This window comes from Symphodus melops (assembly GCF_947650265.1).
Source record: "Symphodus melops genome assembly, chromosome: 8".
Lineage (NCBI taxonomy): Eukaryota > Metazoa > Chordata > Actinopteri > Labriformes > Labridae > Symphodus > Symphodus melops.
The window spans coordinates 4721018-4734095 of record NC_136698.1 but is presented as its reverse complement, the minus strand read 5'-3'; the positions used below and the strand labels follow the sequence as shown (position 1 = coordinate 4734095).

The following is a 13078-nucleotide window of genomic DNA, read 5'->3' as shown; positions in this document are numbered from 1 at the left end:
TGAGAACATAAATGTAAACTGATTACAATGATGTCTAATGAGATAATAAATCCACTGGCACATTTTCTCAACTAGTTGCAAACAACATATTTTGACAACTGATGAACAATCATCCTGCTGGTCATTACAATGAAGGATGGTTTAAGCATAGATTTATTTGCTTAACTTTTAAACCAAAATCTATCAATCAATCATTCAATCTTTATTTGTATAGCATCAATTCATAACAAGAGTAATCTCAAGAGACTTTACAAAAAGCAGGTAGAGGACCTGACTCTTTGTCCGTTAACATTACAAAAAACAGTAAAGACCATATGAAAGGTTGCTATAGGTACTGTATACCATCTAAGTCATAAAGTTTGTTCGGTGAATTTACTCTCTTGTCCAAATATGGTCACTTCTGCTCCAAAAAAACAAAGTGGGCCACCGCTAAGGCAAAAGAGACTCCCACTGCTCGTCATTAGAGATAATATTGAATTAAAGAAACTTCTGCACTGGTTTTCTATCTTAAACCAAAAACCAAAATACATCACCTTTTTATATACTGTAAGTGGCTATAACTATCCCGAAAGGCTCTTGTGTTATTGAAATGAAAACATGGTTTAATTCTTTTTATAGAGGCCAAACTGTCAAAGAAATATTGGCACAAAAATGGGACATACCGTTCACGGCTTTGCCAGTTTTAATTGCTTCATTTTATTACATTATTTAACTGCTTTTTTATTTAAGTGATTCTTTTCCATTTGTCATAACATTATAATGTCTTGTGTGAAGTACTTTGAATTCACTTGATGCTGATATGTGGTATGTATAAACTTGCTTTGTTCCCATTGCTATTACCATGCAATTGAGTGCAGTCATTACTAATTTCAGAAATAGAATATCTCTCCCATCAGAACATTGGTATCAAGGAAATTGTGCAAAGGGAGTGGTAATGAATCGAGCCAACATGTCTCTGGAATATTGAAGGCGTTTTTTTAAGGAAGTTGAATAGCACCCTGGGAGCTCTGTGCTGAAAGGCATAAAAATGCAAGAGCAGAGATTTTGTACAGATGTGCCTTGAGATTATAGTCCCAGAGTTCCCAGAAGCAAGATTCAACAAGGTGTTACCTATAGGGAAATGATTTGAGATGATTTATTATAATGATAGAATGAGTTAGGTAATGTTTGAAGAGAGAGTTTAGAGAGCTAGAGAGAGATGGATGAGTTGTTGTTGCTTGTGCAAAGTATCCAGAGAACTTGAGCCCGCTTCAGGAAGAGGGACTGCTGCTGGAGGCTGATATGTGTGAGAAGGAAGTGGAGGGAGCGCAGGGGCAGGAATCACCCTGCAGGCAGGAAAAGGCCTGTGGAGGTGGTGGCGGGGGTGGAAGTGAAGGGTCTATGCTCCTGTCTGATCGCTTTTTGCTTCACACACACACACACACCATCTCAAACATGCAGACACATTTACAGAGTTTTGGAGTGCATGAAGCATTTCGTTCCCATCAGTTAATGTGAAGGAGGAAATAACCAGCAAAAGAGAGAGAGAGAGAGCTGGGCAGCTGCTGGTGCCAAAGCATGCAATGTGGCACCTACTGGAAGTTGGTTTAAACATTTTTCTGACATGCAACAGAGCTGCTCTGTATAGCATCCTTCTGACAAATGTCAGACATATCAGTCATAAAAAAAAAATCAATTTGGGTCTGAAAACTCATGTGGGTCTGGTTTTTGAAGGCATGTGTTTTGGCAAATTATCCGCAAATGTGGCCTTTCTGGTTTCTGTAGTTTTATGCACTGATCAAAATGTCAAACCATTAGGCTTCCAAAAGTCTTTCAGATGGAAAACACAGACTTCTTGTTCTGCATTTACATGGATTCAGTCAGTAAACCTGATATTTAAGTATAGAGGACAAACGACTCGTGTGTTAATGGCAGATATGACCAAATGAACTGGTTGATGGCCATGAAATAAAATGATATTTTTTTGCTGTTTTCTGTGTACAACTGGATGTTAGTGTTTCCACCTGACACAAGGAGAATGAAGATGAATAAAGATATGGACAATCAAACTGTATAAACAAACTAAACAGGGGATACAACACCAATGGAACTTATTTGGTCACTTTCCTTTTTCAAACTATTAATGACCTTACAGATTTTAAAGGTCACATATCACTCTGAATAAACATCAACCTTAATTTTCTAACACTAATGTCCTAATCCTGTCGACAAACCCCAACTATCTACTGTCATGCAGGTTTTAATCCACCACCAGCTCCTAAATGAAAAATTACAACCCAAATTTCTGAAAATGAAAGAAACGTCTTTAAACGTCACTTTACAGATTTTTTGACAGAAAAAAAATTCCCAAGCTCACATTGGCAAGCCAATGCAAACGGTACTTTAGCCCACTTTTGTGTCCCACCAGTTGAAATGAAACGCTGTTTACCAAAAGAAAAGTTATCCTAGTATCATCAGGTAGATATCCTACCTAGGGGTTGAACTGTATAGCAAAAATAAAGAATTTCACAAGTAAAAAACAGAACAGAGCTGTTTGGTAATTTAAAATATTACAAACTTATACATTTATAACCTATTGAATGCCACTTTGTGAGGAGATGTTTCACAAGAGTGAAAACAAAAAACATGTTTTAGACCTGCACAGGTTCCTCATTATCGACCTTGTTACTGTTTTGCTCCCCTCAGTGTTTGAGTATAAAAGTTGCTTTTTTTCTGGCTTCTTTCCAACAGCATACTGCCGACCTCGTACAAGCAGCCAGCAGCAAAATGTGAGCACAGGTTTTAAGCTGAATCTTGCACTTAAATTATTCCCTACTGTACACACAGACTGGCACCCTGCAAAGAGAGATACAGATACAGATCTCTACTGCAGGGCCAAACCTTAAAAGGTAGCAGGAGTAAGTCTTGTCATATTACCAACATATGAAACGTTTCAAACGCAAATTCCTCTCTGTGCACGCTCACTTTGTGCATAAATATTCCAGCAGAACTCACGGAGGGATTTGAAAAATCCACTGTTGGATCACATTAAAAAGGTGTTGACTTTTACATGACTCTCCCAAAGTTAGCAGAACTACCAGAAAAAAAAGGTGTAACAGTGAGTCAACACAGAGGGTTTGTACATGTATGTGTGTCCATGGGAGCATTTTCTAAAGCAAGTCAGCAAACTGTTAGCATGCACTCATACAACCATGACATCCAAAACAAAAAGTTAGCTCATATGGTCTACTGATTAACAAGCCATTTGGATAAATGATTTTCCTCAGAAAGTCAAGTCAAACATTGACCTGAATCCTTTTAAAATATGTAGGTTTTCTGGATGCGTAGTGTTCTAACTGTGAAGAGTCGAAAAGCTTGAACATAACCATTTCCAAACTTCAATGAGTGAGACAAGCTGACTTACATTCATAGTTTCCATTTCTTCTCTATACACAGTATGCACCTGCAAAAGGTGGCACAAGTTCAAGCTCAACAAATACAGACTGATACTATTCCCACTGCAAGTGAGAGTGTAACACGACACAGTCAGGAAACTCTTATATTAGATTAAATTAGATGAAACTTGAATAACCCCGATGTTAAAACTGGGTTACACAAGCAGACGAGTAAGGGATATATCCAGGAGGAAAAAAAGGCTTAGTTTTCTATGCAGTAGTCGGGGCTCTACTCGGTTGCTTTAAGTACTTTCTTTAAGCAATCAGTAAAGAAAGCAGAGCCCTGACATACCACATTTTATGTATGAGTCATAACAATTAAAGGCCACTTAGAGAATAATGCTCAATTTAAATAAAACCGCAGCTGTTCAGTTAACAGGTTTACAGATTTAAAGCATATGTGAAGGGAGTCTCACTCACATTATCACATTTCCAGATGGACGCCACATATGGACTCACAAGCTCACAAAAATGCGAGCAATGTGCGAGCAGCACCTTGTAAAATTCTCACCCAGGTGGATGATGATCACAGAGGTTACAGCAGGAATATGTAAGAGGCATGAAATAAAGAGTGCTGATGGGTCCAGTTTGTTGAGGACAGTCTCCTCTGGATGCTTAAGGCCCACTTGCAGGCTTATTTGTCACATAACTCATCCTCCAGACTGTCCATTGTTTTGTACAGTGCGACACGTGTTGTTATTTCCCTCTTCTTAACAGAATGAGCGAGTGTTTCCTTTCTTCCCAAGGCACAGGGGGCATTGATCTTAGACCCCCACCAATGCACTGTGAAGACAAACAGTAAACACCCACCGCTGCGAAAAGGAGGGAAAGTCCCAGGTCTTCTCCAAAAGTCCAACGCCACAAATGGTTTTGACCATGTTTACATTTTAGTCCTGGGAATGGACTGGAAAACATTGAGGAAAACAAACTGGAAAACATGTAAGAAAAAGCGACAATCAAAAATGTCTTTTTTACTTTTAAAACAAACTTTTTAACTGTCCTAACGCCATAAATGAGTAGTCAGAGCACTTATACAACTTTCCACCTCGGACTCAGCAGGACAACATTGAGACAGCTTCCTTTCTAAGTTTGATTTCAGAATACCTTGGATCTGTTTAAATGACCGGTAAAGCATCCTCTTTGTCATTGTTGATGCTGAATGGATATAACAAAGCATTACTACAGCAGTCCAAGAGCCAACAAACAGCCCCTGATACTTATGGTAGGAAACCCCAGTGCTTCTCTCAGCTGATGCTGAGTTATCATTTTAATGTCACAGACAATCCTTGTCCCTGCCATCTGCCCCAAGACATGCAGCTGAAGCATCCTGAACAAGAGAGTGAGGGAAGGAGCAGGAGGAGTACGGGAGGAAGATGTTAAAGATGGACGGAGCGCTGCTGAGTGGACAGGAAGCGGCGCTATTGTTTTCAGGGTCATCTCGCTTTTCCTTTCAGAGGTCTGTTCTCTCCCCTCAGGCTGTACGTCTTGAATAAACAAACCTCCTCGTCCTCTCAAACTGTATCTTGTCCGATTTCCTCCCACATGTGAAAAGGGCTGAGAAAAAGGGTTTACATGGTGGATAAACAGAGTGAGGTGTGGTGCCTTTCACACACTGCAAAAAGACGCACAAAGCAGATATCAAACAGGATTATTTGAATACTCACTGGATATGCATCTACACAATCTAAACTTTTATTTGCACAAAAAACAGGTTCCCCTGGTGGCTTAAACACACGCTGGTGGTTATGTTGTTGTTGTTACTCTTCCTGGTTTGTTAGTGCTGATTGACAGCCTCGACTCTGTCCAGGTCTGCTGTGTCATTGGACAGAGGGGAGGTGGGAGGGGAGGGAGCACACCTTGGTTACAAAGTTAATCATTAACTTGTCCTTCTGAGAAGCAGCCGTAGAGCACACCTCTTTCAACCTTTGCACAACGTTTCTCCATTTTACACACACAATGCAAAAGAAAACGTCGCTGATGTGAAATGTGAGAGCGGACAAATACGGCAGGTGAACTCACTGAAGCCAAAGGAAGCCACACACACAGGTGACCAGGTAAGACTTGGGAATTATCAGCTGATTCTCTCAGAGTAGAAGCTTTGATGGTCTCATCTATGGTCTGATTTGAATTATGCAAAGTTCATTAGACTGTCTGGACTTGATAATGCCATTATTTCCTTTTAATACTAAATTAGAAAAATGCCCTCACAAATGCCTCAACACTAAAAATGCTTAGATATCATTATGGGTTCATCTGGTTTTGTGCAAAACCAGGTATTGCCAGAAAAAGACTTTTGTCAGACTTTAAGGTAGAAAGTTATTTTGTGCGATAGCAACAAATGAAGTCTTTCTTTCTCGATAAATGCAGTAGTTTCATTTGAAAGACTTGGTAGCCAAACAGACTCCTGCACCTGTTGCATGTGGGCTGTGGGCTGTTGCTGTTTTCACCCAAAACACTCCTGCTCCATTAACAGCACCTTTTCTTTGGATTGCATTTGTTTATTATCTACAAAAAGTGCTCAAGCTCATCTTTACATGTCGCTGTTTGAGGTCATTAAGCTGGTTTTGTTGTGAAAGTGGTTGGCTGTGCTGACAGGGTCCTTATTTCAGGGCTGAAGGCAAAAACCAAACCTGACATTTTATAGCACTTCTCCAAAGCTATCAGTTGTCAGACCTCACCTTCGTAAAAAAAAGAATAAAGGAAGAAGCGTTTTAATTAAAATGAGCATGATCTGCCGTGTATAAGTGAAACAAAACACACCGTCTCTGCCAGCTGTTTTTCAACTCCCCTATCAGACATGATGCCATTATCCTCGACTAACAATGGCCCAGCCCGACTCCTCCACACATTTTCATGTCAAGACATAAATACTCATCTTGGCAGCAGGATAAGAGGCTTGCTGCTCTGTGGATTATTGGGGCTTAGGTCATCTGAAGGACGGCGCTTTGATTTTCTGCGAATATCTCTCTGTGATTATTGGAGCCACAGAGACAGATGTTTGCTTAGACCAACTCGGTTTATTTTAAGAAGCCAATGAAATTTGTGAGTGTTTGCGGTGTTCAAAATTTCCCTTTGATGTAAGTCCATAACGTTTGTTTTTTGTTTCTAATAAAATCAAATGATATTAAAGAAGTTTAGTGGCGAATACATTGTGAGATCAGACACGTCCAGGTGTGAAAATGACACATCTATACTTTACAGCGTGGTAGTTTAAAGAATGGCTAAGCTTGGATAAAGTAAATGATATTTTAGCTCTTATTGGGAGTTAGTCTTGGTAATTCTCATGACAGGGACTGGGTATCCTCCACTGTGTTGCTAGGAAATTGTAGGTTTTGGTTTTGGAATAACACAGACGGAATAAATGGAAGCTTATGTTGCAAATAGTGGACTTATTCTGGATCTGGCTTTTTTTTTGGTGAAATAATTGACTATTTCACGCTGACATTATGAGATGTTTGGAGATATAGAGTCACAATCAAAAACTCAAAGCCACCTGAAACTTAAAAGGATCCCAAGCACACATATTATGTCAAAATAATGGTGAATGCAGTGGATTTAACGTATTACACCCTCTAAACTCAAACTAACTAAACTCAAACTAAACTCAATATACAAGTGTAATACACTCAGAAATTAGTTGTAAATCAAAATTATGTGTATTTTGTGGGTGAGGTTCAAACACAAAAACGTAACTAAAAGATTTTATTAGTTTTGGATCCTATCATGTTTGGGATGGAAATGATCATTTATCCTATTTGGATTTAGTTATAAATACATTACTTATGTAAATTAAAGCTCCTTTGTCGAACTTTTGGTTTGTGTCCAATTTTGGTGACTCCAGTGGACAAAGTGATGACTTTGGTATCTTTGCTGGTTTTGGCCTGTACAAATGCAGGTCATATTTTCCGAGAGAACATCTGATTTGGCTTCAAACACATGATGCAAAGCATGCTGCAAATAATCTTGTTTCATATGCCTACCCCATGGCAGTGATTAAATACACAAAAAATAATAGAAATAGTCTGTCGCATTACTGATGGTCTCCTTTTCTTTTATACTGTAGCTCAAAGAGAGAAACACTTATCAACAACTGGAGTCTTATTCAGAAGCAGCTCATGACTCTTCGCAGGGGCTTGAAGTTCATATTGTGAAAAATTCAAAGACGACTTGCTCAAAAATGATCCCCTGAAGAAGACCTCTGGTCAAAATGTTGATTGGTGATTGCGTGGCATAAAAACCATGTGCGAGCATATCTTCTTCCAGAGTGTTGTGTTTTGTGATGACACATCAGTCATCCCTGACCTTCTCTGAATTATTTATAAACCTTGTACAGACCACTGGATCAACATACTTTGTATTGAGGTAGTTTCCCTAAACATATATTCTCTCTTCTTGTAGTTTGCTTCATTCACAAGAATTCCTAACATCAGACACAATACGAAGTATACCCAGCTGTGTAGACAGATGACCTATGTGGGTGCGTTTCTTTAATAACTGTGTGAGTTGAAACCTTAACCTTCATAACTACATTTCACACTATGAACTTGCTAACAGTTAATTGTTCAAAGGAAAGTCATCATGCTCCAAAGGCAGAGCATAATTTACAGTATGTTTAATTCAGTTTGATGACAGAAAGAACATTTTCCACCTTCTGGCCATCATTAGTGTCTGTAAACTGACACTCAACTTACAATTTGGAGCACGGAAACAAAGAAAGACTGAAAAAAAACTGACTCTCAGTTATGAAATAATATTCAAACTCAAGATTATGCAGCAGACAACGAGGCAAATAAAGCTTTCTTCGCACGCATTGTCACACACAAAACTTACACAAATGCACAGTAGCGGTTCAAAGTAGTGCTCCCAAACACGAGCACATCTGACACACACAGAGGGATTTCTGGCTCCCAGGCTGCTCTCTTATAGCTGCCGGTCCTGTGCTGCTTGGTGTGTATATTTTGTTGTGTTTCGCCTGTGTGAGGACAGAACAGGAAGAGATAAAGGCAGCCCTGTCAGTGTGTTTACAGCCAACACTGCTGAAGAGAATAGCTGTAGAAGACGAAAAGGAAGAAGGCTAATGGTTGGCGCTAAGCAGCTGGATCCCTCTTGCTGTGAAAAATCTCCTCAGAGCCAAAAGAAGGAGAGAGAGAGAGAGAGAGAGAGAGAGAGAGAGAGAGAGAGAGAGAGAGAAAGAAAGACAGAGAACGAGGGAGAGAGAGAGAGAGAGAGAGAGAGAGAGAGATACAGAAATCCGACTCTAAACAACAAGCTGCACCATCCACATGCTGCGGATTAATGTGAGGGTCAAAAACAACTGTACAGTTTAAACACAGTCAACTATGTTTTCATCACGTGGAATCTCTGTTTTTTTGTTTCATTCATATAAATGAGGTGTATTTTGAAATAATCACTTATTTAAAATACCAAAATCTGGAATCATTAAGGATTAGGATATACTTTATTGATCCCCCAATGGACGAAATGTGGGTGTTACAGCAGCTCAAAAACAGGAAATGGGAAATATAAACAGTGTCAATAGTAAGAAAAGAAGAAAAAACAGCTACGAGCATGCTAACATTAATAAAATAAAATTAAAAGACCTGACATAAACACAGAGATATTAATCACTAAACAGAGAATAAGGACAAAAATGTAGGCTATCCTTCAATACTAAAGAAAATATAGTTGACTGACGTGTTACACTACAGCCTCTTTTCTTTCTGACTGCATCCTGACAAGCTCTACCCTTAAACAGAAAGGAGCACACATGCATGCAAATATCTGGCAAATTTGCAAACGGCTTCCATCAAAGGTCCTCTGTCTTTCAAATACAAGTTTTTCTGGAAGACAGGTTTGTGTTTGCGTTCAGAATCACTGATGTCTTAGTGACTAGCTGCCCATTGCAGGGCATGGTAGATCATAAATAGGCTAATATGGAAAAATGGGCAACCAAGTTAAGAAAATCAACACAACCCTTGTGCCTGTACATAAAGCCGCTGTACAGTGAATAAGGAAGTTAGATTAGAACAAATACAGAGGGAAACAGCTGGCATGTCTCTTTTCAAAGGTTATAAAATCCACCTAAAAGTACTCTAGCAGTTGCTATGCCAACAACCAGGTTTTGGCTAGTTCCTCCCTGTTTCAAGTGGTTTCACTAAGCTAAGCTAAAACTAACTCAATACAAACGACCCTCTCTTTAAAACTTCTGTCATAATAGTGATCAGTTTTGACTAACCAACATAGAAATAAAGTGTTGTTCTACTTTTGCTGTGAAGGAAGATTATCTTTCAACAGAAACATGCTAGTTAAGTTAAGACTCGCCCAAGCTACTAATGATCCTCTCATGAATACCTCTCCCACGACAGATGAGTTTGAATTAAATAACAAATATCATGAGCTTTACTTTTGCTTTCAAAGAAGATTATTTTTCACAGAGACATGCTATTTTCCTTGGTATTTACACTCTTTTCTTAAACGAAGCTAAGCTTAGCACTAGCTCAAGTTACAAACAGCCATTTTATCTCAATCTTTGCCCAAAAAATAGACTAGTGTTCTTCATGTTTTCGCCGTCGGCTAATGTTGACGGTCACTGTGACAGTTTACAAATCGAAATCTATATTAGTCTTCTATGAAGAATCCAAAATTTGATTTAACTGAAAGGCTTTGAAATTGTGTTTCTTCCGAAACAAGTCTCGTCGGATAGACTTAATTCTACTTCCTTTGAGTTTGAGTCTCATGTATTGCCTTTAACTGAATTTAATCTTTAACTTGTGACTTTCCTGTTTGCGACACACTTTTCCTGTTGTGAATGATATCCTCCTGAGCTCCTGACAGCCTGCTCTCAATTAAGACTTCAGGATTTAGGGGGATCCATGCCGCTTCTCCTTTTTTTATGTTGACACTCTCACTCTTCATACATACTAAGTGAAATATTTAGGTCATTTGATTGTTCCTTTTTATGTGGCTCCCTTATGAAATATGAATTTTCAAGCACAAAGAGTCAAATATATTTCAAACCTTTAATGTGAGATGTAGGTCATAGAGACATTGTAGTGTATTGATATTTCACTCCAGTTTGTGGGCTTGTGTGTGAAATGGAATAATTCATACTGTTTAACTCTTGTTTGTTTCTTTCTACTGTCTCTTTAAAGCCTCATTTGACTGCAGCAAGAGGTCTCACATTTACAATCTCACAGAAGAGGATATTGCTGCCACCGCCTTTCACTTGTGTCTGAACCTATGACTCCCTTGTCACACAACCTTGCCACCTAGTGGAGCTCTGGTGGTTTGACTCCTTCCTGGTCATCAGAAATCTTCCTGACAACTAACCCCCTCATCTGGGGAGATGTCAGCCCTGCAGCATTTCCCTCAGATCCAGTTTGAGATCATACAATAACAACCATCTTTGCACCTTATCAAAACTCCACTGGTGAAGGAATTAAAGGCTTCTTTCCAGCTTCATCTGCAAGTTCAAAAATCATTCTGTAAATCCGCTTTTTGACTGACATACATGTGACATTGATCCATGGTGGAGTTAATGGTGCCTGAAAGTAAGAGACAGTTCTCATCCAGCCAGAGGCAGATTTAACCACAAAAGAGACTCTGTTTACGAGACTGTACAAACAAGAGCAAAGCCAGATGGAACTATTAAGAAATATTACATCATCTCCTGCCACACCAATAACAACACAGAATGGTAAGGAATATTTTTCTTTATCCCCAATGTCAAATATAAAGTAATTAATCCTTAAAAGATGCTCAGTATTAATCTAATCCAGATTCTAGGTCATTTATGGCAAATATGACAAGTGTAAAATGAGTGAGAGGATTAAATAGATGATTAAAGTTAATGTTTGGGGTCCGACTGGGATGTGATTCCATATTTAGGTACAGTTTCCCAATTTTTACACCAATTTAAAACTATAGGATGATGCTCAACACTTTTAACTGATGAGATGCAACTCTTGCAGGCACTTTAATAACCCAGAGGAGCAGATATAAGTCTCACAACTGGGAGTTCTTGGTGGCCGTCCTGGCCACAGCCATCTCGGTGTCCATCATCATCGCCCTCCTGGCTAAATGTCAGTTGGTGAGGCGATACCTGGCCAGCTACAGGCACACACGGCTGAGGGACACAGACACTGCGAGCCAGTTTGACACATCAGGTTTGTATTTTTTTTATGCATAAAACATATTATTCTTAATTTTCCTTGTGCATTGGTCATTAATCATGCAGTGCATCATGGTTAACGACAATGTGACAGCTGCTTCTGTTGTGTAATCTTTTTTCACTGAACACACATGGAACATATCTTTGATTCATTGTTGTGTTTCTATCACTGCTTCCAGGCCAGGAGGTGGAGTTTGCCATGCAGAATGGACGTGGAATAAATCCTCACTGCCTGCCTCCTGTAAGCGAGGAGGATGACGACGGCTTCATCGAGGACAACTACATCCCGGCCAGCGAGAGGGCAAGGGCTGAGAGAGCGGCAGAGATCATGGAGGACACAGACGACACAGAGGAGGAGATGGATGAGATTGAGTTTTCCATCGCTTAGGAGGACAACAACCAGCTCTACTACCTTTCTTTTTTTATTATTTCTATCATTGATCTAAAACTGGGTACTTGTTAAGCATTGGTAAGTTTCGGAAAACTTAAAAATGTAAAACCAGTGCTCACGAGCAGCTTCACCATGAAGCAATAAAGGACTGATTGCAAGATGCATTAATGACAGCAGTTGTCAATGTCCAGCCTGAGAATCCATTATAATTAATAGAGAGTTGCAGATTATACTATTAATAAATATCACCATATTATACATGGAAACTAAAGTTTTGTATAACAACAGTAATAGTAATGTTATCATTTGTTCTTGGTGAAAATTGGTTGATTTTATTTTACCTGAATCAGCATTTAAAAAGAAAAATATATATATTTCTAAGAATAAAAAAAGATTCTTTTTTTTAAATATGGCAAGTCGTAAGCAACACATTGATGCTCTGCAACAGACAGATCAACAGCAATAATACCCACACATTTTACTTTCTGTCTTAAGGTATTGTTGCACTTGTACAATGTAATTCTAGTGTTTTAAAGGACAGTACATTAAGTACAAACTGTCCTCAAAAAAGGCATGACTACAGCATCATGAAAAATGTAGGCTGGCTCGTTCATTGTAAAAGCCTTAGCCTACCTGTAATAACTTTCTATTTTACTGCTATTTTTAGAAACCCCTCTGTACTGAGGCTGTGCATGAGTTGAGCACCTCTACTGTGAAACCTTTAAAATTAAAAAACTTCATCTGAATACAAAATAATCAGTGCCACCTTCACTTTCTACATGGGTCAAATTTATATTTAAATTCAAACAGGGGTTGTAACTTCAGGGGGGACCCTACAGTGGGCTCTCTCCACGAGCTGGTATCATCACACTCTTCTGTCTCTTTCAACTTTACAACTCTGGTACCAAGAGAAGAAATGAAGCCTGACACTGGGCCTCGTAAAAAAGGCCTGAAGCGTTTGTAGATCCATTGAGACCATCCAGCTGATGAGAGCAGTCTGACAGGTCCGTGAGAAGCTGTCAGGCGAGGCTGCTTAACCCGGAAACCAAAGCGTCAAGTTCACATAGGCGAGCCAGAGTAAAC

At 39.2% G+C, this 13078-nt stretch overlaps 1 protein-coding gene across 1 annotated transcript; it reads left to right on the top strand.

Annotated features, from left to right (window-relative positions):
• The first annotated feature begins 5357 nt into the window (after positions 1–5357).
• On the top strand, positions 5358–12282 carry cUnh1orf210 (chromosome Un C1orf210 homolog). Its single transcript, XM_079351039.1, has 4 exons — positions 5358–5488; positions 10586–11130; positions 11405–11599; positions 11784–12282. Exons 2-4 carry the CDS (start codon positions 11073–11075, stop codon positions 11990–11992), a joined length of 462 nt encoding a protein of 153 aa, XP_079207165.1. The 5' UTR covers positions 5358–5488; positions 10586–11072; the 3' UTR covers positions 11993–12282.
• Positions 12283–13078: the final 796 nt, after the last annotated feature.

Coding starts and splice junctions, on each gene's coding strand:
- cUnh1orf210 (XM_079351039.1), top strand. CDS start 11,073: ATGGAACTATTAAGAAATATTACATCATCTCCTGCCACACCAATAACA. Junction 11,131..11,404: donor ACCAATAACAACACAGAATG/GTAAGGAATATT, acceptor CAACTCTTGCAG/GCACTTTAATAACCCAGAGG. Junction 11,600..11,783: donor GAGCCAGTTTGACACATCAG/GTTTGTATTTTT, acceptor CACTGCTTCCAG/GCCAGGAGGTGGAGTTTGCC.